General features: G+C 46.6%; 1 protein-coding gene across 1 annotated transcript in view; it reads left to right on the plus strand.

Moving 5' to 3' along the window:
- LOC135902509 (paired mesoderm homeobox protein 2-like) overlaps positions 1–26,528 on the plus strand; it is a 92,766-nt gene that overhangs the window by 43,714 nt on the left and 22,524 nt on the right. The window contains exon 4 of the mRNA XM_070536429.1: positions 2,312–2,532. Within this exon, the coding sequence (XP_070392530.1) occupies positions 2,312–2,532 (221 nt within the window). The remainder of the gene's footprint in view (positions 1–2,311; positions 2,533–26,528) is intronic.

Genomic DNA, 26,528 nt, shown 5'->3' on the forward strand with positions numbered 1-26,528 from the left:
CCCCGTGCTCAAAATTATTCCAGAGGCTTCAACTATACGGCGCGCCTCATAAAAAAACGGGATTATGGCACGCAAACACAATAATTTATTCATTTCAACAAGTTACTATTTTGATACAAGAATGTGTGAACTAAATACACCGAAAATTCTTATTATTGTGTCTGCCATTTCATGTAAACTTACCGGCCATGAAGGACACCGTAGCCGTGGATTCTTGATTAATTTCATCCATCAAAGGCTCTTTACCGTCCACTAAAATTTAGTACACGAGCGTTTTATAATTTGTTTTTACAGTCTGCCTCCCATTGATATGCAGCCGGGAATCCAACCTGCGACCACGTTTTAAGCAGTAGCACGTCATAGCCAGGGAGCTACCACGGCGGGTACTGAATATAGTAGTTTGTGTTCACAGAAAAAGGCGCTTAATGCGTTTTCTTTTTCTCGTTCCACAACTGCACTGCAGTGTATCTGTTGCAAATAGCAAAGATATACGGTTTGAGTCATTGCGGATAAAGAGTTCCATTAGTGTCAGGCCCCCTATAAATTCTTGAAGCTACACTAAACAGCAGCACTAAATCATTTTAGACAGGTAAAATAGTCCTGCAAAATATTACCCGAATGTCGTCTGCGGGAAAGAAGATCACGAGTCATATATATATATATATATATATATATATATATATATATATATATATATATATATATATATATATATATATATATATATATATATATATATATATATATATATATATATATATATATATATATATATATATATATATATAATCTCTCGAACATCGGCGTAATTCTGATCGCGTTATCCTTCTTCATAAGATAGTTCACACCGGCTTGAGTGTTCTGGCGCCGATTTCTTTTGTTGCAGCTTCAGCACGCTGTACTCGACGATCTGATCCCCTGAACATTGTGCCCTTCAGGTCGAATATTGATTCTTTTAAGTTTTCCTTCTTTCCACGGACGGTGGATTTATGGAATAAACTTGATGGGTCTCTGCGCAGACTCGGTACTGAGGATTTTGAAAAAGAATTGCGTAATTATGCATTCCGGTAATGTTTTCTAGTATTCTGGTGAATTTTGTTAAAAGTACTTGAAATTGTATTTTTTTATTGTTACTCTGTACTCACTCCTGCTATGTCTCAGAAACTGAGACAGCAGTATTTGTAAATAAATAAATAAATATATATATATATATATACAAGCCTCTGCCTTAAGAGGGATGAACCATGCATTGTTTGTTGGCTTGCTTAGGGGGTATGAGTAATGGCTGATGACGATAGTTTTTGCTGACGCAGAAGAAAAATGCATGGAAGTCACGCCATCAACAGCATCCCTGAAAAAAAAATGGAGATCGAACTATGGTTCTTTTCTTGCGCCCTCCAGTTTGCTCAAGCGGCCACACCCACAACGTCACTGTGGCATCGTGAACTTCACAGAGTTCTCGCGAACTTGTTTTTTTTTAGCTTTATTCGAGAAAAACTAACTAAAGCTGCAAGGTTGAGTATCTGTTTATATATTCGAAAGCAACGTAACCTTATTCTTTTAGTGCACAGTAAACTGGTACTAGTATCACGCATTGATGGCATATTTCTCTCGATGTACATGCTATCGATATTGTAACTGCGGTACCTTACATTCTGCAAGTATACCTTCTACGTTGCGCTGGAACCTTATGTATTGCAACTGTTGACTTGTTCACTGAAATATTGTTTTCATGCGTTGTTTTGCGTTTCAAATGATGGTTTGCTTGAACCACACTTACACTGTCCTCGTGCGCATGCCTTTCCTAATACGTGGGCTGCTCTGGGGTTGCCACCATTGTAGGATAAACATATTAATTCTCTAATTAAAAATATAGTAGTCCCGAGCAGACGCTGCCCAGAGACATGACGTCAGAGTGCGCTGGTGCGGATATGTCTGCGTGACGTCCGCACTCATATTTGATTTGCACGCCAACGTTTCTCGCTTAACTGCCTGACTTCTGCTGAAGCCATATGGGAGCGCTAGGCGATGACACTCACCGCCAGTGGCGCTAGCTAACACACGCACCCGAACACGCACGCGCACGCACACGCACACGCACCAACACCTAAAATTGTTGACGGGAAGGCGGCAGCCACGGTATGGACTAATGTAGAATGCGTGGGTTCGGTTCCCACCTGCGGTTCATCGGTATCCCAGAAGTGTAACGCATGCTGATTTCTGTCTGCTGCCGTTCCAATCCTACCCCGCTTTTCCTCGTTTGCAATAATAAACAACCGCGTGCGCTCCTTTTCTCGGCGAATGGACGCAGGTGCGATTCCCTACAAGGTGTACACGGCAGCGGCTGCTGCGGCTGCGGCGGCGCACGAGGGCGTGCTGACGGAGAAGCGCAAACAGCGTCGCATCCGCACCACGTTCACGTCGGCGCAGCTCAAGGAGCTCGAGAGGGCCTTCCAGGAGACGCACTACCCGGACATCTACACGCGCGAGGAGATCGCCATGAAGACGGACCTCACCGAGGCCAGAGTACAGGTGCGTGATCGCGATACGTACGTCCGTCTGTCGCGGGCCATTTGGCTCGGTTGTGTATTACAGCGATAGCGGTTCAAAAGCGTGAAACTGGGTTTGGTGGGTGATTATATCTATAGGGGTTTGTTGGTACGGCATATCTTGTTTTGTTGTAGCGCATGCTGAACGACGAGGACAAACAGAAAGGCATATCTGACACACACAATTTTCTGACACATCTGACACACAATAATTTATATATAGCGACGAAAACTGGAAATAAACCTATTGTTGAAAGCTAGCGCTGTATGTGTCGGATGTGCCTTTCTATTTGTCCTTGTCGTTCAGCTTGCGCTACAGCAAAATAAGATGGGTTTGGTTGGTACGTCCGTCCTGCGACAGCCGTCTCCGTCATCGTCGTTATCGTGTCGCCAGGTGCACCTCCTCTTCCTCACCTACTCCCTTCTCCGTGTGGCGCAGAAAAACAGAAACTGTCTCTTGATTGTTTCCCCACTGGAATTCGAATCTATGGAGAATTTGCGCTGGGCAGGATATGCTGCGGCAGTTTAAGTGTGCGACTAAAATATGCTGACGTCATCCGATGGGGTTGCCGCCAAAAATGACACGAGATTTTGATCGATAACAGACGCGCTTGTATCAACGTTTGCTTCAGCCCGATGTGCTCAGGCGAGCTCTGTCCGTGGCCCAGCGACAGCGTGGAACTCCCCATCAACTTCCGAGAAATTGCCGGAGCATGAGGGACAAACCCGCGTTATACAGCAGCCGCTAGTCGATGCTCTTCGCGTGCTTTTCACTAAGCCCCAGACGCTGCGCCAGCTCGACGCGCCTTACAGGTACTGGACGACCTGCATTCAGTGCTAGCGTGCCTTCCGTACAGAGATCATGGATCTTCGGAAACGAAGATTCTTAGACCATGGCCGTGAGCGTCGCTAGTGCAGAAAGCAAAGAGGACATTATTGCAGTACTTCCAAGTTAACGAGTCTCTGCGACCATTTATAGATTTGCTGCCCGTCTTCAAGCATGCGCGAAACTAGTGCTACCTCTTCCCTCTCTCTCTTTTCGTTCCTACATCCTATTTGCCCAGCGCGGGGTAGCAAATCGGACGTGCGTCTGGCTAACCTCCCTAACTTTCCTCTTCTTTCTTTATTTACTTTTCCTGTTTCTCTCTCTGTTCGTGGGCTTGCGCGTCGCGATGTGCGCAGGCCCTCATATGTTCTGTGCAGTATGCCGGTGCCCAGTCAAGTCAGCAGCTAGAGGCAAGTGCCTCAAGATGAGCTATGAATTTGCTGATGTGATGGTCGGCAGCACATTCTACTCAAATAATGTTTCCTGGGCTCGCTGCAGGCTGTGCGTTACAGCACTGCTGTTGGCACGCAAGGTATCTATGCCCCTGCGGCAATGTGAAATTGCCTGCTAGATTCGATAAGCACTTCGCCACTTTTTTATTTAATAGATTAAAAACAAAAAACTGGCGGTATATACTAATGAGATAGCATTGCTACGCGCTCGCTACAAACTCGGGTAAGCTTCTTTCACATGCGTCCAACATGCGCGTCGTATACACGCTTCGAACAGAAGCTGCAGTTTCACGATAAGCAGGTATAGCAAGTCGCGGGCTTCCGGCATGTCGATCACAATTTCCGGACCTCCAGAAACAGTACAGACCAAGCAGCACGAACACGTCATGCGGAGGGCCACCGCAATCCCAGTTTTGGCGCTTGGTACTCTGCGTGGGTTTTGGGCGCCGCACAGATTCGGAGAGCGCTGGCGTCTAGCCGCGTATTTCGGAAGCCTGAATAGGCGCTATACTGTAGCGCACTAAGCTGACATCGTGTTGATCGCAAATAAACTGGTCTTGAAAAGAGGACGGTGTGCGCCGCGAGAGCCTGCTGCTGTCGCAGTAAACGAGTTCCGGACCTGATGAATTGCTGAAGTCTGTACTTTTCTTTCTTATACTTCCTCTGAAAAAAAAATGAAAATGATTGCATCCATTTGTAAGACAAAATCGCGCACTGATCGTTTTTCACCATGTCGAGGCCTAACTAAATCTACTGCGTATAACCTGATCAGCTTAACTTATATTATAGCCAAGTTCATATATGAGCTTTCGTTAGTCTCAGTGTCCAAAGCATACTTACTCCCTTCTTCGTCCTTGTCCTGTCGCTATATTCCTACATTAGCCGTGAATTCGCGCCAACTCACCAATTTGTATGTTATTTTGCTTTATCAGCGTAAGAAGGGTGGTTTCGAGAAGTTGGACGCTTTGTCGCGTTTGTGTGCAAATGTGACCGTAACACAACCGTCGATAAACTGAAAAATAGCAGGTTGTTTTGATGAAAGTAAAAGAAGATAAATGAACATACATAAAGTGTACTAAACTTGTGCGCAAAGCTTTGTGATTTGTGTACTGTTGGACTTTCGTATTGTGTTTATACATCTGATGTTCCACTGAGTGTCATATTTTGTGAAATTACTCGCTATTTTTGCGCATGTTTGTTTAGTTGGCTAAGTGGCAAGGAGTAACCGGTGCCGTCATAAAAGCGTCAACCTCTCCTATTTATCATCTAAAAAAAACATAAATGAGCCAGACCGCAGCCGTAAGCTCAGGGCGAAACCTTAATCCTTGTGCTTTCAGAGCAGTGTGCTTTAATGAGCTACATCGAATGCTTGGAAGAAAGTGTACTGGATCATTATATACGATTCGCTCGAATGTGTATTATCCCCTCATATCCTAATTTAGGCGATTTGTCTGATGCATTCAGCCTGGTGCGATAGATAGGTAGATGCTGGTTTTTATGAGAAACTGAGGATGTCAGCCTGGCTGATCTCCTGGCATGCTACTAGGTCGGGTGCTTTGTGATAATTACGGTGTGCGCAGTGATCACAGGAACGCACAACTAGCAAATACACCTACCGGCACGCACGCACTCTGAATGTATTCACAAAGCTTCGTTAAAGCCCGCAGACATGCATTTATATACCATCCAAACGTAGAGATATCCGCACTCGTCATAGTAATCGTTCTGGCGGCAATAATGCGTTCTTTACTATATGAAGAAAAAAAAACGATAAACATTGGCCATTCTCTCTAACGGAGAGGTTCTATCCGTACGTACCTCACCAACCAAAACACGCCATTTACGCGAGTGAGAACGCCTGAGAAGATATGAAACATTTAGCGCGTTCGGTTACTTCGCCCACGACAATGAAAGAGCCAGCAGCACAGTATGTATACGCGTGACCGCGAACCCGGTAATGGCCCCGAAGCCCTACACTTTCCGGTTAGCTTGGCTCTCTCCAGACTATAGACGCCGTGTAGCCAGGCCCCGCGGCGGCTGGCTATTTGAGCGGGCACGTCGATTCATTGACGAGAGCCGTTCCGGCGTGGCGCTCGATGATCACCCGCAAAGCTTTGCGTCCCGCTGCGCAGCGTTGGAATAACCCTCGCCGTTTCTGTGGTCCATCCCCGCCATCCCCGGCGGCTGCATTTTCGGTTGACTGACACCAGCTGCCGAGGCAGGTGCCTGACGTCAAGTGTCCCCCGATTACAGTATAGCTACCGGCGAGTACGGTGAACGGATTTTGGTCTCCCGATTCGTGTATATTTATAGAACTAACGCTAGATGCTATATTTATTTATTTATTTATTTATTTATTTATTTATTCATTCATTCATTCATTCATTCATTCATTCATTCATTCATTCATTCATTCATTCATTCATTCATTCATTCATTCATTCATTCATTGAACATATAGACACTATATGAAGTGCTAGTTTCCGATAAGAAAAGGGTAAGAAAAAAAGGCTCGTAGAACGAGAGACAAGGCGAAAATGGAAGACGGGACACTTGGTCATCCTCCTTTGTCTGGTTTCTTATTTTACGCACCCTTTCTCGAATAAACTAATACCAAAACGCCAGATTCGCTGCTATTCTCGCCCCTCAAAATATCTTAGTGTCTTTCTTTTTCAAGGCTAACATAATTTTCAAATATCCCCTGCGCCAGTCTATACTTCTAGCTATGGTTTACTCGGATAGACGGTATACTTGCACAAGAAATCAGAGCAAAATTCGAAATTAACAAAATGTCACTAATCAGTTTATCGACAATTTTCCTTTAGGGCACATATTGCAATTTATGAATTGATGCCAGCAAGTTCTCAAGACACACCCAAGTGAAACAAATCCTAAATTTAGCACCAGTTTCGAGATAAGCACCGTCAAACTTTCGGCAAAAGTGAGCTATTGTTACACTTACTTCTTTTAATAAAGCACAGCTTTATGCATTGCAGCACAAAAACTATTACGCTAGTCTACTTCGTCACACATTATGGAAACACTTAATCTCGAAACCGGTGTTATCCTCTGAATTCGTTCCAGGTAGATATTCGATATTCGTATATTGCCACATACACAGTAAATCAATTAGTTTAAGTGCTAATTTCCAAAGTTTTTGGCAATTAGTTGATTATGCACTTTGATTTCTAGCGCAACGCCCGCCTCTTATGGTAATCCAGTTCAACAAGTACAATTGTGCCACATACCATGGGCGATCCTTTATGAGCTGTACTATAGAGATAAGATTTTCTGACTGGAGATAGTGGATTTACAAAAGTAGAACAATGCTTTTAGAACGAGAACACCGTAATAAGCAGCGTGTCTGCCATCGAGAGGCTAACTTACCCGTTGCCATATGAAAACCTTAACGTTGAAAATGAACTTTCTGTCTATTTTTTTCCAGTTTAAGGCAAACGTGTTTAGTGTTTACATCAAACGTATGCGACCACATTCGTGACGGCAAAAATTACGCTCAGAAAAATAAACTTCACTGTTAAGGATTTCATCGAATACAACTTTGGAATGCATGACGTTTATGATAAGGTAGGCGCGCTGTGGTTAGACGGGGAATAAAAGAAAATGAAAGTGCTGATAATTGTTTTCTCCCCTGCCAACCGGCCTTTTTCTGCCAAATAGAAGTACAATCAGAGTCTTGAAGACAGAGTTCACTAGACTTCTGGCGATCCTACACTGGGGAAAGGGAAAAGAGGAGGCAGATATTAAACGAAGAAAGCCTTATGAGTGTGACACCAACGAAAAGGTGGAGGCACGGATTCGAAAATGTCTGAAATGGAGGCCACCCAAGCGTGCTAAACGTCTTTCTGATTCGCGCACGGTGCTGAAACAAAAAGAAAGAAAGAAAGAAAGAAAGAAAGAAAGAAAGAAAGAAAGAAAGAAAGAAAGAAAGAAGGAAAGAAAGAAAGAAAGAGGCAGCGAAAGGGCCAACAACGAATAGGAGGAAAATGAGAACGCGCACGCAACGCACCGCTCTCCCGCATCTTTTGTTTGTGTTGGGGCCCGTGTCCAATGTTTCCGGTTTTGTACAGCGCGGCTCGAGTGTTAGGGGGCCCCCACCGCCACACATCAGCCCCTGACCGGCCTACGGCGCGAGCGCGGCGCTCACGCACTATCACGCACGCACGCACAGCGCCGCCACGTTTTGTGCCACCGTCCCGCCGCGCTCTCCATTCGCTCCGTGGCAAGCCGGAAAACTGCATCCTTCCTCGATTTCCCCTGATGAGCCGGTCGAGATAAACGAGCTTATAATAAAATAACAAGCACTTCTATCTCTCGCTCTTACTCGCTGGCTCGGTGCTGCCCCCGCTACGTAGCAGCCGCGAAGTCGGGAGGAGGGGTGACGGCAGAACGGCAGGGTGCGCGGCCACTGACACGTGACCAGTCCAGAAAGGGTGTCGCGGGAAGAAAGAAGAGGAAACTCGGTGGCGGGCAGAGCTGTGAGCGGGTCGCTTGCCGGACAGAACTGCAACCAACGCTGGCAGCAGCAGCAGCAGCAGCAGGTTCAATCTAAGAGAGTGCTCAGTTTTCTATCGGTACGACAAGCGGACGCTCAGCTCAGAGAGAGAAAGCGTCTGGCCTAAACGTGCGTGCGTCCGCGAAAGCTTGCATGGAGGGGGGGGCGTCGTCCTGTCAAGGGTTAAGGAAGAGGGTCGCGACACGGTCGGCTGTCGTGTAAACAGTGTCCGTTATTAAAGCGTCATCCCCGCGGCTCCTCAACTTCAAGTGGAAGGAAAGAAGCACGACGTCCATCACGCGGTCAGCCGCCGGAGGGGGAGACACGCTGTCATGCCCAAGCCATCTGTGCGTGGCTTTGGCTTGCTCTTCGTAAAATATCCACTCGTGAGCATGTCCTATAGAGTTGGTATAATGTGCAATTTGTGTTCGTGGGCATCTTTGCGTTCTCTAAGTCACGTTATAGTAGCATTTGTCGCTGTCACTCGTCAAGCCTCGTCAAGAAAAGACGATGCTGATAAAGTATGTGCAGTTTCAGTGAAGCTTACTATTTTGTTACGTATACAAAACCAATACGATTATCTATCCTCCCCGAGCGGCGCAAAACCGCAAAATAAGGCGTTAAAAAGAACTAAGCAAGCATGACCTGACGGCATGTACCGGGTTTGAGGTGCGGTGCCCAATACTATGCGTGATTGTGCATGTCGGGTGAACAACCATGCATCTTCGAAAGGCAGCAGTTATGCCATGACGTTGCATCGAAGTCTTTGCTCCAGAGCGCTTTGCACAATAGGTCTACAACTCGCACGAGCATGAGCTTTGCTCAAACTTGGTTCTTGCAGGAAGGCTGAATATTTCATTCGTCTTGTTATGACAACTTAAACTAAATAACAACATTTACATCACTTCATCTCTTTATTGTCACTGAGTTTTCTGACATCGAGTCTCAAACCCAACCCTATAAATTGATTCGAGAAATGCAAGGGTATATAAGGAATGAAATAGAAAAATACAGCCGCAGTCGAACAGGGGGCAAAAGCAAAATAAAGGACACGCCTGTACGAATGCATAGGCCTCACTGTAAGAGAAACAAATTCCATTTGTGCCACGAACCCGGCAATCTATGAGGACACCTGCCTTCGCCCCATCACTTGACGATATCCGTGCACCAGTTTATAGCCGCCATCCTTTCCCACCAGACTTTACGCGACCAGAAAAGGCCGTCGAAACAGGCCTAAGCCAAAGTATAGTAAACCAGAATAGAACTATACTATTACCATATACCCAGTTTTCTAGTTCACCATAGCGAAAGTGAAGCTCACGGCCGGACCACCACCGAACGAGACACAAATCGTAGACTGCGGCAGCAGCGAAACATCCGCTGATAAAAAAAACCAGCCGCACCACCGGCGGAGCACCAGAGTGACGCCTTATTTAACGGGGGCCACATCTGCGCTCGCCTCACCGCACCCAAATCAGAGGCGACAGTTCGCCGCCGCCGCCGCCGGGAAAGAAAGGGAGATCGGGAGAGGCGCGACGCACTCTGGTCGGGCCCCTCGGAAGACAATGGCGGCGGCAGGCGGCGCGTTGTAATCAAACTGCCATCTCTGACCGCGACAACAGCGTACACGGCGTCGTCGACGACGGAACGACAAGAGGGGTGCCCCGTCGCACGGAGACACTTGCCTCGACAGTGGCGCGGGTGCGCGTTCGCCGCAGGCTATGGCGTGTGCGCCTGTGCACGCAGCACGTGTCGCGGCACGCGACAACACGCGTTAGCAGTAGTAGTCCGGGAGCCCGCCGCACGAGCAGCACGTGGCCCTACAAGAGGCCTCCTGATTGGTGCACGCGGCGCGAGGCGACGCGGCCGCGTGCTGGCCCGGGGCCATCTGCCGCTCGAAGTCCTCGAGGCTGTCGCGCGGTGCTCGATCCGTAATAGTGCATCTGTCTTGCGGATGAAAGCGGGTTTGTCCCGACGTGTCTCTCAACCTTCTGTTCGCTGCAGTGAGCTGGCGCGGTAAGGTCCGAGGATGTACAGGAGCTGAGCGTGGCTGTCCTTGTCGTTATGACGACAGCAAAGGCCAGTTTGTCGTAAAGGGCAAAAATACAAAATACAAACTTTTTTTTACCCGTTCAGAAGTTCGGTCGTTTGCGAAAACAATACTTGTATTATATCAGGTCGCGATGGCCGATTTATAGGATGCCTTTCGCTGACATCTTCGGATTCGTCGCCAATACCTCGGTCTGGGTTCTTTAATCCCTGCTACATTTGTTTGCAGAATATCGTCTCAAGAGCGAAGAGTGTTCTACACGCTGCAGGCTTTCTTTCTGTCGATTCTGTTCTTTTTGCGAGACGTGTTCTACGTAACCTTTATATTTCCATTTGTTTATAAACCGAAAATATTCGGTATACGATTCGATATTTGAAGGACGTTTCTTTCCTATATATGAATTCGAAAATTTCGCCATTCAAGCTCGCATGCATCAAACTGCAGCTTACGGCATTCATATATATATTGAGATATACAAGCTTTAATGATGTGGACATTTATTGAGACACCTTCACGCAGAAGTAGAACTCAGTGTAAAAGCGGCAGAAACGCGTCATTCACCTAGTTGAGGCAGCTGCACTAGCTCCTCCTGGTGCAAGCATCCTCAAAGTAGCTCGAGCGGGGCTGTCGTTTTTGGGACGCCACTTGTAAACGAGCGCGGTCGATTGTATTTAGAGGCCACTTACTCACCCAGTTCATTAATCAACCGCTCCCTGCAGTGTCGGGTTCAGAACACGTCGCTTCACAGCCGCTTTCCATACTGTGCGTTATCGGGCAAATCGCGTGTCATACGAGCCTATACCGGGCCCGGGCACAGCTGGAAGACAGGGACGGTGTGTGGCGAAGCAAGCCAGCGACTGAGGCGGGCAACAGACTACGCGACTGCGCGGTTGGAGGCCATTTTAAAGGAGACCACGGTTGGTGCTTACCGCGATTTAATCGCGGTATCCACTCGACTAGCACTCCGGGTCGCCCAGGTCATCTGGCGTCATTTAGTGCCGGCTCGCCGCGTCCGATACGCACCTCTGACTCCCGTTGCTTCTGTACGCCCCACAACGCGAGGCGCTTCCTTCTGTACGCCTTCGAGCGCGCAGCGTGGTTCCTATACTCGTCTACGGAATGGGCTGCGTGCTCCCCCTCCCGCTCAGTGAGCAGTCCGGGAGCTTTAGAAAGTGGCAGATGTGTGGTGGTCTACTGATGACTGTTTTGCGCCGGGCTCCATCCACCCTGCACCGGCATAGTTGGCTCGCAGGGCAGGAGTGGACAAAAGCGGGGTCGCTTTCAAGGTTTGTTCGACGACCTCACCAGAGCGCGCTTTGAACCTGCATGCTCGCGTCCGTGCTCCATACGCGCACCGCACTACACCGCAACCTCTCTCCCCCTTCCTCCACTCGCTTTTGATCTCTCTTCATCGCCCCTCGGCTAAGGTGCACCGATCACCCAAGAGCGCCCGGTGTTGCGCCCCTGTACTAGACGCCCCCCGCCCCTTTCCGCCGTCCCCTCCCCAGGCCTTGTAACCTTTGGCACACACCTCGTGCCTAGCGCTCTCTGCTTACCCCTCCGCACCCCCCCCCCTTTCCGCCCCCTTCAAGCTGCTGCTGTCCTCGTCCCGAAACCGGCCTCTGGAAGCGAGCGCGACGCTTGGTTTCACGCACTCAATGCGTCCATTCAATCCCCGCACCTATAAGCTGCCAACTGCGGCGCCAACAAAGCCGCGCGTTCGACCGGAAGCCCTTGGCGGGCAGTGATGTCCCGTTATAAACGATCGCTTAATAAACTGCCCCTGTGGCACGCGGAACGTATTGACTGGCGTGCTTGACGGCCACTTTTATGCTGTTAAAAAGCGCCGCTGCTCTTCGTTTTCATTCATAGCTGCGCCCCGCTATCCCTTCTCGTCCGCTGGCTGAGTATAATTAAGACGCTACACCGCACGACGACACCCCGATTTCCTGTTCCGCTGTCAGGGTATAGTATCTGACGAGGCAACGGTGTAGTGGATGCACTGAAGCACCTGTGCTGTTCGCAATCTTACCAGACACGGGTCATGAAAATCCGTTCCTTGAGGGTGTATATGTGGGCTGTGCTATAAGCAAGATGCGTAAAAGCCCGAGCTAGTTTTGTGACTCGCCGGTGACAACCTGTGTATAGGCACTTGTATTTAGCGCGCAAGACGAATGTAGGGGTTATGGTATGCGCTATGCCAGGAACACTGAGGGCATCCTAACACCGCAAACGCTGTCCTAAGAGGACAAGCGAGAAGTCAACATAGAGAACGTCTATTCAGCGTGCTATACTCTTTTTAGTTGCGCTGCCACTCCAAAGATTTATTACCGTGCCGCCCCGAAACTTGTAGTAATGACATCGTTCTTGAAGCACGAGTAAGTGTAACGCGTTTCTCGGATGCAATAGAGTATTTCTTTACAAAGAATCTATAACTTAAGGCGCGCACCCCCGAAAATTATTTTAGGACACAACAGCAGCTATATTTCAAAAATACAGGTGTTAAAAAAGGGCGTCATGTGAATTATAGCGTTTTTGAAAACATGGCAATATATCAGGTATTGCACGATGAATACAGAAAAAAGTAGGCAAGGGTTTACATCACCTAATAATCTAAATTATATAATTATGTATATCAAATAAATTACGTTGGTGTATGACACTTATAGAAGCCACGCCGGGAGCAGGGGTTTGGTGAACAAGAAGACGCAAATACGAAAGACTGGCGGCGACGCGGCCTTGACGTTCTTGTGCTAGAGCGTCACTACTCACGGAGTGCGACAGCATCTGCTTGAATTTGATTAACTTTTGATAAATGAAAATTGATTACACTGTAACCTAAATTGAACAAATACACAACCTGACAGATTCTCAGTTTTTCTTTCTTCAAAAAAGAAAGAAAACCGAGCCAAATATGCGATAAATTCTGTGAGCTTCATTCCGTCATGCTGACATGAGAGTGTACGCCGCTATTGGGGCGCCAAATTTGAATAAGGGAAGCTCGGCCTACAGTTTATTCGCTCATGAGCAATGTTTTCAAACATATATCGAGTTTTTAAATATTACTTCATCGGCTAACAGTCATTTAGCGTTTCTGTTTAGCGTCCTTTAAGCGCATTGAATGGGAAGCCAGTGTCGGAGCTCCGCAGATGACAGGCAGGTCTTCTCCGAAAACAGAGAAAGAATGAGAAAGGGTAAACGAACGCAGCAATGACTGCCTGTAAGCGCGCAACCCTCCTTCGAACGCGTACAGCAGTTCGAGCAATATACCCATAGCTCAGCCGACCGGACCTGGCTTGCAGAGTGTTTGATGATAACAAGTGGGGAGCTGCGTCGGGTTAAGCGATGAAGCTGCGACCAACTATGCCGGGAAGGAAGGGCTAGGACGGATGGAGAGCCCTGCAGACGTGTGTATAGTATACTACTGGCTATACACGCAGCGAACGCAACTCGGCGGTTCATTGCGAGCCCGCCGGCGTGACATATGTGACGCATTTTACGCGCGAACAAAGCCACGCGTGTATAAGCGAGAGAAAGGAAAGAGCCGGCTCTCCTCCGCATTCTCTATATCTTTTTGTCCCGTGGCCGTGGCCGATAGCCACGACCACGATTTCCGCGTCTCTCTCTCTGCCTGCCACCGCGAGCGTTAATACCGAGACCGAAATAAAACACAACGCGCAGGAAGGCAGTTCAAACATGACGTTGTACAGGACATAAGCAGCGACCAGAGAGGCAGAAAAAAGAAAAAAAAAGAGGAGAGGGGGGAGAGAGATCGCGACCGCGCTGCAGCATAGGCGCCATAGAACAGAGACGTATCCCGACACGCCGGGGTGATCACCGTGTTGTGTGGCTCTGTTTAACCTCTTCCATAAGTAAGTTATGCGACGGTGCCGCACTAAGTGAAATCCCGTTAGCGAGGAGAGAAAGAGAGGAGTTCATTCGGTGTCGTACTAGAGGAGGGAGAGCAGGGCGCTGCCATCGTGATGAAGGGGGGGAGGGGGGACGCGGATTAGCGACACGAGGGTGGCCACGTCGTCAAACTTTGCGAGCAGGTGTGACAGATGGGTGAAGCTGCTGCGGGTTTGCGGGGCGAAACCGTGCGGACTGGCGTGTGTGTGTACTTATGTAAGTGTCGACAATGGACGCCAGCGCCCGCGCGCTTGCCGCGTTGTTTGCAGCGCTCTGGTTCCGAATACGCCGGGGGAGATAAGCTTGATTGCTCCCAGTTTGCGCCTGCGTACTATATGCCAGAGGGAATGGTAATGAGAAGGCGAGAAGATATGCCGGCGAGTGCATTCGCATTGTCATTACATCCTGGTGCTGAATGGCACACGGGACACGCATGCGATGGGGCTTGTCGCAGGTGCAAACCCAGAAAAAAAATGTATTGAATTGGAAGCTGCTCTGCAAAGTGATGAGGCGAGGCGCGCAGAGTTCATTTCCTTTTCTTATCTTTTTCGTGCAACCTTGTGAATCAAGTTTCCTTGTAGTAATGTGATGACTCCCAAGCGGTTGGTAAGTTACTGAAACTGAAGCGTGGTTTCCCCCTCTAGAAAGCCCGCATAGCGTTCTGAAGGAAATCGAGAGTCACTCGCTTTGTTAATAAAACGTGGTACAAATGGCAACAGGTATGTGCATGAGTCGTGCGCTAGAGTTTAGTAACTTGCGAGACACCAAGGCGTCGCTTGTGCACTCCGCTCTCTATAGATATATAAGCACAGAACTGTAGGCTATACATGATCTGAAAGTGAATCTTCGCTGTAGACCTTAGAGCTTAAGGTTGGATTCAAAGCGCATGCGATTTAGCGTACGAAACTTTTCTCGTCGTCAAAAATAACCATGACCACAGCGAGGAAATGGCAGCATCCAAAAATTTACGAGGCTCGGTTGAAAGATAACAACGTAAAAAAGAGTGAGCAATGGCTCCAGCCGTCCAATCCCGTCAATCAAGACAAACTGTATGTTTGTAAGGAAAGTGAGCGTAGCGCTGAAAAGGAAAAAAAGAAAAACAACCGGTGACGAAGCTGCTGACAGACGTACGCATTAAGCCGTGAGGTATACAGGCCAAAGGTGAAAAATACTTGAAAACACTCAGCTACTTGCTAAGCCTATATATAATCGCTTGACGCAATAGTAGCGGTAGAATTGCTCACGCTTGAGGGGACTTGGTATAAGTGGAAACGTCCTATGTTTTTTGTACGTACAATCGCCTTGTCGATCTGTCTTCCTAGTGTCAATGACGCGGCCCGCTCCTGCCGTGCTTAATATTGTGGCATGTTCAGTGCAACACAACTTGAAGAGAGCACTCAGGTGGAGCATTAAGCGGTATGCATTTGGAAGGCGTCAGATATCCACCTGTAGCTAACGTATAATTCTCCACCTCCTCCTCTTCCTCAAACGACTGCGTTCACAGTTTCTCTTCTTCGGCGCTGTTTTGTGCTTTGAGCAACAATCTTTGCAAAATAAAACTTGTGCAAACTTCCCGCGTATATTACTATGGCTTTCTGATAAAATTCACGCTAGTGCAGAGGTCGTAGAAATTTTGTATCGCGGTGCGACAGCAGCATCGCCGCATCTTCGCGACGTCACGCCCTGCAGCTTGTCTTGTAAGCCACGCGTCCGAAGACAATGCGGTGCGCACAAAATGGATGGAGAGGCGAGGCGAGCGACCAGTTTTCATGGCATTGATCTTTACTTTATTTCGCGTTGTTGTCGCCGTCGTTGTCGACCGAAAGCGAGAGGAAGCAGCACCAGCCCAAACGGGGAAAGAAAACGCTCTCCCCGTACACGTGTCGAGGCGGCCAGGAAAGAAACGGCTACATGACATACAGCGGACCATGGAAAAGCCCCCGAAAAAAGGGCCGGCCTGCAGCGAGTCCCCTCACCTCCCCCCCCCCCTCCTTTCTAGCTCGACTTCGTTCTCGTTTTCGACCTCCCTTCTTCCCTCATTCTTCCCCGCGTCCTAGACGACGCGGAGTGCGAGCGAATAAATCTTCGTTTGCTGAGCGGGCAAGTAAGAAGCGAGCGCGGACGACGGTGAACGAACGGCGCAAAAGGAAGAGGCGCGGGCGACGCGACGCGCTGCGCAGCCGGTGGGAAAATAAAACAAAAATAGTAAAGAGGAGGAACGCACAGCGTCTTCCCTTTAATTTCCGTCTATTACAGCCCTCTTCTTAATGGACTGCCTCCGTTTACTTATTCATCTATCACAGCTCCTTTTTTTTTCCCTCCCCGGAGTCCCTCGCTCTTTCGGCCCTCTATACATACCCTTTGCGCTGTTTCAGCTATATGCGGCTCCGCCACCCACCCTCTGCATCCGACGCCCACTTTCACTTTCGGTCTTTATCTCCTTTCCCCCGTTTTCGCGATCCCTTTCTATAAGGTGCGCGTCTTGCCTCTTGGCGTCTTGGCATATCTTTTCTTTCTTCCTTTCTTTCTTTCTTCCTTTCTTTCTTTCTTTCTTTCTTTCCTTCTTTCTTTCTTCCTTTCTTTCTTTCTTTCTTACTTTCTCTCGTTCTTTATTTATTTATTTATTTTTTCTGTTACGTTTTTATATTGCTTGGAGTTAGAAAAGCGTGCCGCAAAGACGCCGAAAGTGCGTCGCCTGCCCGCTCTCCTCCCGGGTATCTCTCGGGGAAAAAGAGAACCACCACGGTGCAACAACTAGCGTGTGTTTTACTTTTTTTTTTCTATGCGAGGTTGCATCGAAGAGCGTACAATTTGAACTGTTGTGTAGGTTAAGCTCTTTCGAAAGGGCAGGTGCGTGTTCGTGCATGCCCTCCGCCACCTCTCTCTCTCCTTCTCTCTCTCATTCTCTCTCTCTCTCTCTCTCTCTCTCTCTCTCTCTCTCTAAGTGTTTTATGGTGATGCGCTGCGCAAAGTGCCCGTGGTACATTTTGTGCAGTTAGTTTACTGGTCAGCTTCGCGAATTGTGCGACCGCCTTTGAATGTTGTAGCGCGTAGTATCGCGTTACTGTGTGATTTTTCTGGTTTCCACTTTCTTTTCCTCTTCTTCTTCGTTCTCCTTTTAGTCCCTTTACTCCTTTCCCCAGCACAGGGTAGCCAGCCGGTACTTACACTGGCTAACCTCCCTGTCTTTCCTCCCCTTTGTCTCCTCCTCCTCCTTCGCGGATCGCGGATATTAAACGGCGGAGAAATCAAAAGGTAGTATGCGTGATAAACAAAGCAAAGAATGCCGGGTATAGGGCCATCAACACTGTTAAGTATGTTTATTGCTATTCGCTCTAACGTGGACTAGGATGCATATGGTGCATATCGCTTATATGCGAATTCGGAGATGGCGAGTATTCTGAAGTAAAGGAGAATTCACCGACCTTTGGTTGCTTCGTGACACATTCAGAGAGCTGTCCGTTTATGAAGGCGATGAATTTTATGTAAACCCTTAAGGCAGTTTCCGGTCTTGCTTACTCTCTCATGACGTGGGTCTTATTGTGAAAATGCATAATTGCTGTCAATAATGTTTAGAAAACTGCGCCTCGGCGGCCCTCAGGCCCAGGAAATCCAATTTCAATCAAATTTAACTGCGAGCAGCGAGGCGTGAGACCATTCTTCTCAACAGAGAGTACGAAAATAAAAATAAAAATTGTATGTACAAGGCGACAGTATACGATGTTCAATATACGGGTCGATGTGCATTAGAACAACACGTTGGCATCAACACAAAAGCGTGGAGTATTTGCTCATTCAAAATCAGCCATACGTCACCATTAAAAAAGAAGTACTTCTATTCGCCAACGCTATAGTCGCAAACGATGAAAAGCGGTCCCTTTGTGAAAACAATGGCTCAGACCTGAAACTACTCTTGCTTCCCCTCTCTTAGCTCCTGGCACGAGTGTCGAAATCTGTAAGCCATGTCAAAGCAAGCTAAGCACGACGCAAAAATAAGCGCAAGATGCACCACGACGCTTTTCTATAAGGGAATCGCAGTTAACGTGGGTAGCAAGTTAGCATTACTTGAGATTCTCAGGGGTACTTTAGGCAATATCTGAGCGTTTCTCTCACTGAAACACGAGAAAGTGGGGAGGATGGTCCGAAAAATGAGAAACCGGACTCTAGCAGCACTCGCAAAGTATGCGCAGTTGATTATTATTTGCTAAGAAGGCTACGGTTATTCGATATCGGAGTATAGGCGAACGGAGAAGCTACGACTGACGATCCTAATGAAGACAAATTTCGACAGTCTACAGATTGTCTATAGACGTCTTGTAGACGTCTTGTAGACGTATTTGTCTTCTTATGGACTCGTTATTTTGACTATGTAATTTATATAGAAAAATACGTTCACAAATGCATGTCCACTGGTATATTGCCCATGGGGTCTCGGGCGAGACGTTGGGTATGTTTGCAGAGCATCTATAGACATAATACGATAAAGAGTGTAAAGCTGTCACAGGTTGCCACACGCAGTGAGACAGCCCAGAGGCTGTGAATTGACTATCTGTAGGCTTCGCTTGAAAACGTCTACAAACTTTTTATAGACGGTCCAAGTGAGCTTCTGAGGAGAATTCTTCTCTCCTTGAAGGCTATTAGAGCTATTGGTAATTCAAGTGAAGCTACTCACAAAGACCGCAAATCATAGATGTTAGCAAAATAAAGCGGTTGTGTTACACCACGCACAAAACTAGAGCGGCATCAGCAACTCCTTTTGTTCAGATTCTACGGTCGACAGAACAATTTCTTTCGATTGTGTATTTTATCTTTAAAGCAGATCACGTGACTACTATACGCATTTTCACCTCTTCAAGTGTTACATACAGTGAGTGTAGGAATACGCGGACATATGCTACCAACTGTGCTGTAAATAGAGGCTATAGAGTGCATATTAAAGGAACTGTGGGAATAAATCACAGGTTAAGCTATAAATTCGCCTCTAACCTAACAACACAATGGTCATTATTTCAACCCTCCCGTCATTGAAAGCTTGAAGAGACAGAAAGAACTCGAGAACAAATAATAGATGGCGACACCACAGGGATATTTTCAAACCATCTCTTCATAACGTCATGTATTTTGACACAGTCTGCTCGGAGTTGTTTAACTATTCACTAAAGTAAAAACAGTGCATTGCCTTAGCAAGCAAGCTTGCAACTTTGAACAAGTTTCGTTGCACAAAAAGCAAAGAGAGAAAGACAGAATGAAAGAAAGAGAGAAACAACGAGGTCGTGGGCGTGGCATTTCAGGCGCGAAGTTCGAAAATTTTCAATTTACCATTCCTTCGCGTTTTTAATCGACATCTCTCCGTAGAAAAAAACGTAAAGTTATTAAGAAATGCACAACTGTAAACAGATATAGTAACTTAAATGAAACGTTGTCTAAAAAGATCTATTGTTTTCCTTTATTGTATTTCCTTAATAGCCAACGCCCCCTATCGTTTCTCGCGAAGCAGCTGAGGCGAGTCGGCCTCCTCTGTGTGCAACGACACCCGCCTTCGCGTATCTTCGGCCGCTTTATACAGTTCGTACGGCCGATCTTCCGGGTGATTTGAGTGACGGTGGATCCCGGGGCCTAAGCAAACGCTCCCCCCACCCCCTCCTCGTCCCCGTGCTCTTAAAACACAAACGAGATCCGCCCCATCCGTCTTCCTCGGACCGTCACTCCGTCCACGTACGTGACTTGGATGAGGAAAAACACACGCGCCGAACAGAGAAGGTAACCACCCGGATCTCCTGCTGCTCCTGCCTCGCGTTCCTCTTCTATCTTCCTAGCTTTTCTTTCTTGTGTTCATTCGACGAGTTTTTTCTCGTAGGGAGACCTGAGAAACGCAGTCGCGATTGCCTTTAGAACATTTGTATGTCACTTCTGAAGGGCGCAGTTGATTTCATCTAAACAATGGGGACGGAAGAATTGATTGATTGAAGGAACGTCCTGGTTTTGCAAAGTATTGCTCTTTGTTCTAATACGAGGAAAGCGGAAGGGAAGGATATTCCTTGAAAAGGAAGGCGCGCTGCGAGGAACATTTATATACAATGCCGCTGTATAGAGCCCCAACTTCCTGGCAAAAGTAGACGGTGGTTTCCTTAAAAACCTTATGAAACCATATTTGCGTTCTTTTTCTGATTGGAATTAGTATGTGGAGACGTTATATTATACTTCATATGTGTATTATTTTGTGTCTTATTGTAATTATTTTTGGATAAGTCATATCGAACTTTTGCTTGTGTATCTTTGTCCATATCAGACAAGTTACTATGTGGGACTTACATCGTATTGTTCTTGTTTAGAATATGTATATTGATGTATGTATTTTATTTGCATGTATGTTTCTAACGTAAACTATTCATTGTTGAGCAATGTACTGGTGACAGGGCCGACGTACGCGAGCCAGATTAGTCTCTGCCTTTAGCCTTGTCATCCAACACCTTCACTGTGTGTCGAACGATGATAACTAAATAAGTAAATCGATAAAAGCCTCAAAAATACTCCGCAGCCACGCGAAAATTATCTATAGCGTCACCCAGCGGTCACACCTTCTCGCATCTCGGCACCCCTTCCTGGACTGAAGTGCTTTCTGTCGGGCACCACTTCATGCAGCAAACCAAGGCCGCTCTCGAGCGTGTCATATCAGTTTAGTATAGAAATCTCGGCATGTTGGTTTTGAATCTTCCGGCAAGGACGACGACATGCAGATAAACCGATGCATACAAAGTGCATTGTTGTGTGTGCCGGTCTGTCTGTGCATCGTTGTCGTTTTCGCACCTTTTGCCCGAATGTCTAGATCAAGCGCTAGGCCGTGGATGTTATGTGTTACTTGTAGAAGTGGTCTGGCGTGGCCGCAGTGGGTGACTTGCATGTCGTCCTCAGTGTGCACATCTCACCCATTTGTGTAGTATGTAATGGGTCGTTTATTTTCAATTTGGGGAAAATGAAAAAGAAGAGATTACTGCTGACCGAACTGTAACTAGCTAGCAAGTAGCTTCTGCTGGCCCTTGAACGGTGATCAGAAGTAAGGGGGGATGGGTGTAGGGGTGCAAAATTACAAGGGGCGAATATGTAGGAGGGAGGATATAGTATAATAGTATTTTGTATATGTAGCTATACGACAGAAGAATAAGACCTGGTCTAATGTGTTCGCGCCTCTGTGATGAACCATGTACTATGTGCACTGGATGCCACCTATGACCGCGTCTCAAATTTGTGTAACGTCATCATACTGGAATAGTTGAAGGCATGGCGTTTCTTCGTACTCTGTGTTGACGAAGAGATAGAGGGAGAGAGAGAGATAAGTGATAAGAGAGAAGGATGGACGTTAGTCCGTCTAAGCCCGGTTGGCTATACCCTGCGCTGGGGAAAGGTGAAATGGGACTGAAACATAAGAAGAGTTCAACAGTATGCACAGATACACACGCAATGACACCCGCAAAGAAATAAAGGAAATAAGCTAACACCAAAAGAAAGACAGAGAAGTTAACCAGATAACAGTGAATTTTATAAATAGCGCATCAAAACGTCTTTGCGTATACCCAAAGCCCCAGGCTCTTGCGTTATTTCTTACTCCTGTTTATTTTTTATGACTTTTTTCGTTCTTTCGTACGCCAGGTTGTCTGAGCCATTTAACGTTGGGCGCGCCAAATCTAAACTCCCGGATGTCTCCGGTTCGCTACCCTGTAATGGAGAGAGTGAGCATGGGTTTGAAAGTTGATGTAAAAGCAAAGAAGTACAGTAAATGCGTGTGGACAATTGAATACTGTGCGGGTGAAATTAAACATGCAGTACAGAATTATAAAGCATGGCTGAAGCCCAGACTCGAGCAGTGCTCGAGGGCATCTTTATTGTACGGTCATTTCAGTTGCACGATATGGAAAGAGCGCCGATCGACACCAGACGCTGCGAGAAGCGTTTGAGAGACCATTCAATAGAACTACTTTCTATACATAAATACGGGCCGCAGGTGCGACGTCACATTCGTATAGGCATGGAAAAAGAACCGCTGAACCTCGTTGATGCTTCTCCTCAATAGAGCAGTGTTTTTCCTCTTCAAAAATTGCTCCCTATGTGTTGCTTATTTCTGCAGTGAAAAAAAAAAAGAAGTTTCGTTTTCTCTTTTTTTCCTCCCCCCTCTCTTCAACAAAAAGAAATGCGCTGGCACGAACGAAAAAAAGAACGGTAACGACGCATATAGGGAGTGTTTCATCATTCGGATCTACGATAGCACAACAAATGTGATTTCAGTTGCAGCCGGGGACCCAGCGTTTTATCAAAGTTTAAGCAAAATCATCGTGTTCCGAAAAGAAAGGAAGGAAGAAAGAGGAAAGAAATAAAGAAGGAAACGCAGGCAGTAAGAAGGCATGAAAGAAAAAGAAATGAAAGAAGGAAGTAAGAACTGAAGGAAGGAACGAAGGCTGCGCGACTAACGCAGCACGTATACTCGGGAGCGCAGTGCATGCCACGGGCGAGAATGAAGACACAAGCGTTCAAACGAGGAGGACACAGAGCGCGCGAGAAAGACTCCGGCGGCGGCCTCGTTGGGCGTGCATACCGCGGCCAGGGCTTGCGGCTGCAGCAGCCATGGAGCGCGGCATCCTCGCCTCCCCCTTTCGCGGGCCTTCCCGTTGTCATCCCCCAAGGTTTCTCGGGGCGCGGCTGTCTTCTCAAGTAGGAGCGCAAGCAGAGCGCGCGCTGGTGGGACGGCGTTGCCCCCACCCGCTGGCGTATCGATCTGGAAGAGCCCAATGCTTCCGCCAGAGGGGGTCAACCTGCCGCCGCCGGAGACCGTATATGCACGCCCTGGCTCTCACCGATCGCGTTCGAAGCCACCGTCCGTGGCCGGCGACACATTAACGACACCTTTGTCGCTGCATGCCGGCCACTGCATGGCTGCCCACGTTACTTGAAGAAAAGGAAAGAGCGCTACAAAGACGCGCTCTAAAAGAACACGTACGACGGACAGGCGCTGACTTCCAACTCAATGGTTATTTGAAGAAATAGGATTTATATATGTTCTTCTTTGAGTCCGCGTCTTTGTAGCGCTCTCATCTTTTCTTCCACAAGTATGTTAAACCAACTCGCCCACATCAAGCTTCTGCTGCACGTGTTACTCGAGCGTTATGGGCACGAGGCTGGCTGCCCAATTGCTTGCTTCAGATAAGAGGAAAAATAACAATGCGGGTCCGTATTCGAAAAGAAAGAAGATGTGTGCTATAGCTGTTCGTAAAAGCATATGCTGGCCGATAATGTTGACAGACATTTATTAGCGAAGGCGATCGCCTAAAGACAAACAGCCCTTGCGAACTAAAAGTATTGTGAAAGAGGCCTCCGGAGTTTCGGCCAATGTTTTACGCAGTATCAAGGATATCTGGCGCAATTCCGCATGGGGGCCCACCGTTTGTGAACTGCAGCTTTGATAGTATCTCACCTGCGATGACGCGAATCGCGGTGTGAACTTCTTATATGCTGTGCTGCTGCGGTTAATCGCGCATTCGGCAGCATCATTCCCGGTAAACATGTTGCGATTCCCAACGCTATGTAGGCAGAGTTTGCATTAAAGTTTCTGGAGCCGCGGAATCGGAGAGAGCATTACATTTTCGAGCAGTTTGTGATTGAATCCATTAAAAATCGTACAACAGCAAACGCTGCTCGCTTATACCGGATGTTTCATTTTTTTAAATGTCCAAAATATTAAGATTGCCTGTGGCAGATAACACAATCATAACCCTTGATGTAAAGTACTCGATGAGGCGGTCACTAGTTCCAAGAGAAATCAAAGTGCTTCAAAAATTAATAATATAATTACGATAATTTACTTTTAGTTATTTACTTTACGGCACATATCTAAATCTACGAATTATAGCCGGTGAGTTTGCAAGGAACCGATTGTCTCCACTTGGAACGAATTCTCTGGACTGCACCGGTTTCGAGATATTTTAAAGCTGTCCGACGAAATGCAATGGCGTTCCAGTTACTCCTTTTAAGAAAATGCTATTTTATGCATTGAAGCACTAAACTGTACTTCTATATATAGTGGGTGTTTCAGCGAACACGCTCTAAAATTCTTAAAGGTTGGCTGTCGTAGATGGTACAATTCTAGGCCGTGAGCTGGTGTACTTGAAGAGGCGGTCATTAGTTGCACGAAAAATTGAAATGCATAATCGACTAATTAACAAAAATTTACTTATTTTGTGAATTATTTTATGGCACATATTGTAAATTACAAATTCTAGCCGGGGAGTTCGCAAGGCGGATACACTTAGAACTAATTATCTGGATGACACCAGTTTTGAGATATTAATTCCCGCACTTAGCGAAGAAATGCATTGGCGTTCCAGTTACTTTTGTACTTCAATGCATAAAATTACGTTTTGTTAAGAAAGGAAGTGGAACGACTGCATTACCGCAAGTTTGACGGCGCATATCTCGTAAATAGTGTCATGCACACAATTATATTCGAGTGGATATGCTTTACACTCTCACCCGCTAGGAATTGCAAATTACAATGTGCCATAATGTAATTAGTTAAAAACTTAATTAGTTAATTTTTGTTTAAGGATTGACTATGCATTTCAATTTTTTGTGCGCATTATGTCCTCCTCTTCGGGTAGACCAACTCATGGACTAAAATTGCGCTATCAGCCACAGACGTATATTTTTTTTAAGTTGAAAGAAGTCACTGAAATATAATAATTTGACCAGAGGACCTTTAGCACAGAAGCCCGATATTCTAACCATTATTATGACCCTGACGCTTGCCTCGTGCAGACAGAATAGAACATTGTTAGGAATTTCAAGCGTGCAAGAGTTGTTTCGTAGGTGCCGGGGCGCTTTTCCTTCCTTTCTACTGAGCATTAGTTGTCTTGCATGCTGTGTCATGCAAATATGCCACACCCATGTATATATGTAGATGTAGAGCCTAGGCGTTAGTGGCACCTACCCACTCTGATCTAGAGGAATGCACCTCAGGCTGACCTCTCTGCATTTCGTATCATTAAACTTCTCTCTCTCTCTCTACCCAGTCTGGGGGACTGGACATGGACCGGGTAGTTCCATATAATAATAAGAAAAAATAATTATAACATAGCTGTAAACAAAATTGGTGAATAGTTATATGGGAAGTAATAGATAGGTTCTAGCTTATGATTTTAATACAATGCGGGAATAAATGAAAACAAAAATACAGCTAATGTAATGGATTTTGAAGAAATATAACAAAACCTTAAGTTCTGATTTTACAGTCGAAATCTTTCTGACCCTGCAATAAAATCCTGGATGGCATCGCCAAACTTCCTGCCATTGCACCCAAGGGTCGAGGCCACCAAAGGTAGTAAATTATTACCATTTAAATCTAACTTAAGGACGCGGAACGGCGTTTCTAGTGTTCTTTTTCGCAATTCAGAATATCTTTGACAATCAACGAGAAAATGATCTATTGCTTCATGTTCTCCGCAAGAGGGGCAGTTCGGTGAGGGAGCCAGACCAGCTTTGTAGTGTGTAGGTAAAAATTTTGAAATGGCATTCGGCCACGCAGTCTAGTGATTGCGACCTCAAGTGCTCGCGTGTGACAGAGGCTACTATCCCATTAATGTAACAAGTGCTGAAAATCTGTAGAGTTTGTCAAAGAAGGGGCGTGACATTCAGGCAGCGTCATTTGCCTATGAAATCTTACCCTATGATGAAATCTGATGCCGGTAGGGTTTCAATGACTGCAGGCCATTCAGGGACGCTTTCACCAACAAATCTGCCATTTCATTTAGAAATAGGCCGTTATGTCCTGGCACCCAAACCAATCTAATCAAGGCTAAATGAGAGGGTACTAACGATTTGAAAGCTCGCAGAATCTGAGAGTCATCAAAAGCAATCATGGAGGAGCATAGAGACAGAGAATCAGTCACGGCCACTGTGGAACGTGTTGATGTACTTAGTTTGCGAAGGGCTGGAATTACAGTTTAAAATTTTGCTAGAAAAATCGGCAGTGTGGGAGGCGAAGAGAAAGCGACCAATCGAGAATAGGAGAAAATATTACGATTCCACACTTTTCTTCATTTTAGGAATCGTTAGTATCAATAGCTGTCTTGATCGATATGCGAAGAAGATAATCATCCGAGATAGAACTGAGCATGCGGTAAGATAGTGCCTTTGCATTTTTAAGGAAAGTTTTCCTTAAATGCAAATAATAATCGAACTGAAC

The sequence above is a fragment of the Dermacentor albipictus genome, chromosome 3 (assembly GCF_038994185.2).
Source record: "Dermacentor albipictus isolate Rhodes 1998 colony chromosome 3, USDA_Dalb.pri_finalv2, whole genome shotgun sequence".
Classification (NCBI taxonomy): domain Eukaryota; kingdom Metazoa; phylum Arthropoda; class Arachnida; order Ixodida; family Ixodidae; genus Dermacentor; species Dermacentor albipictus.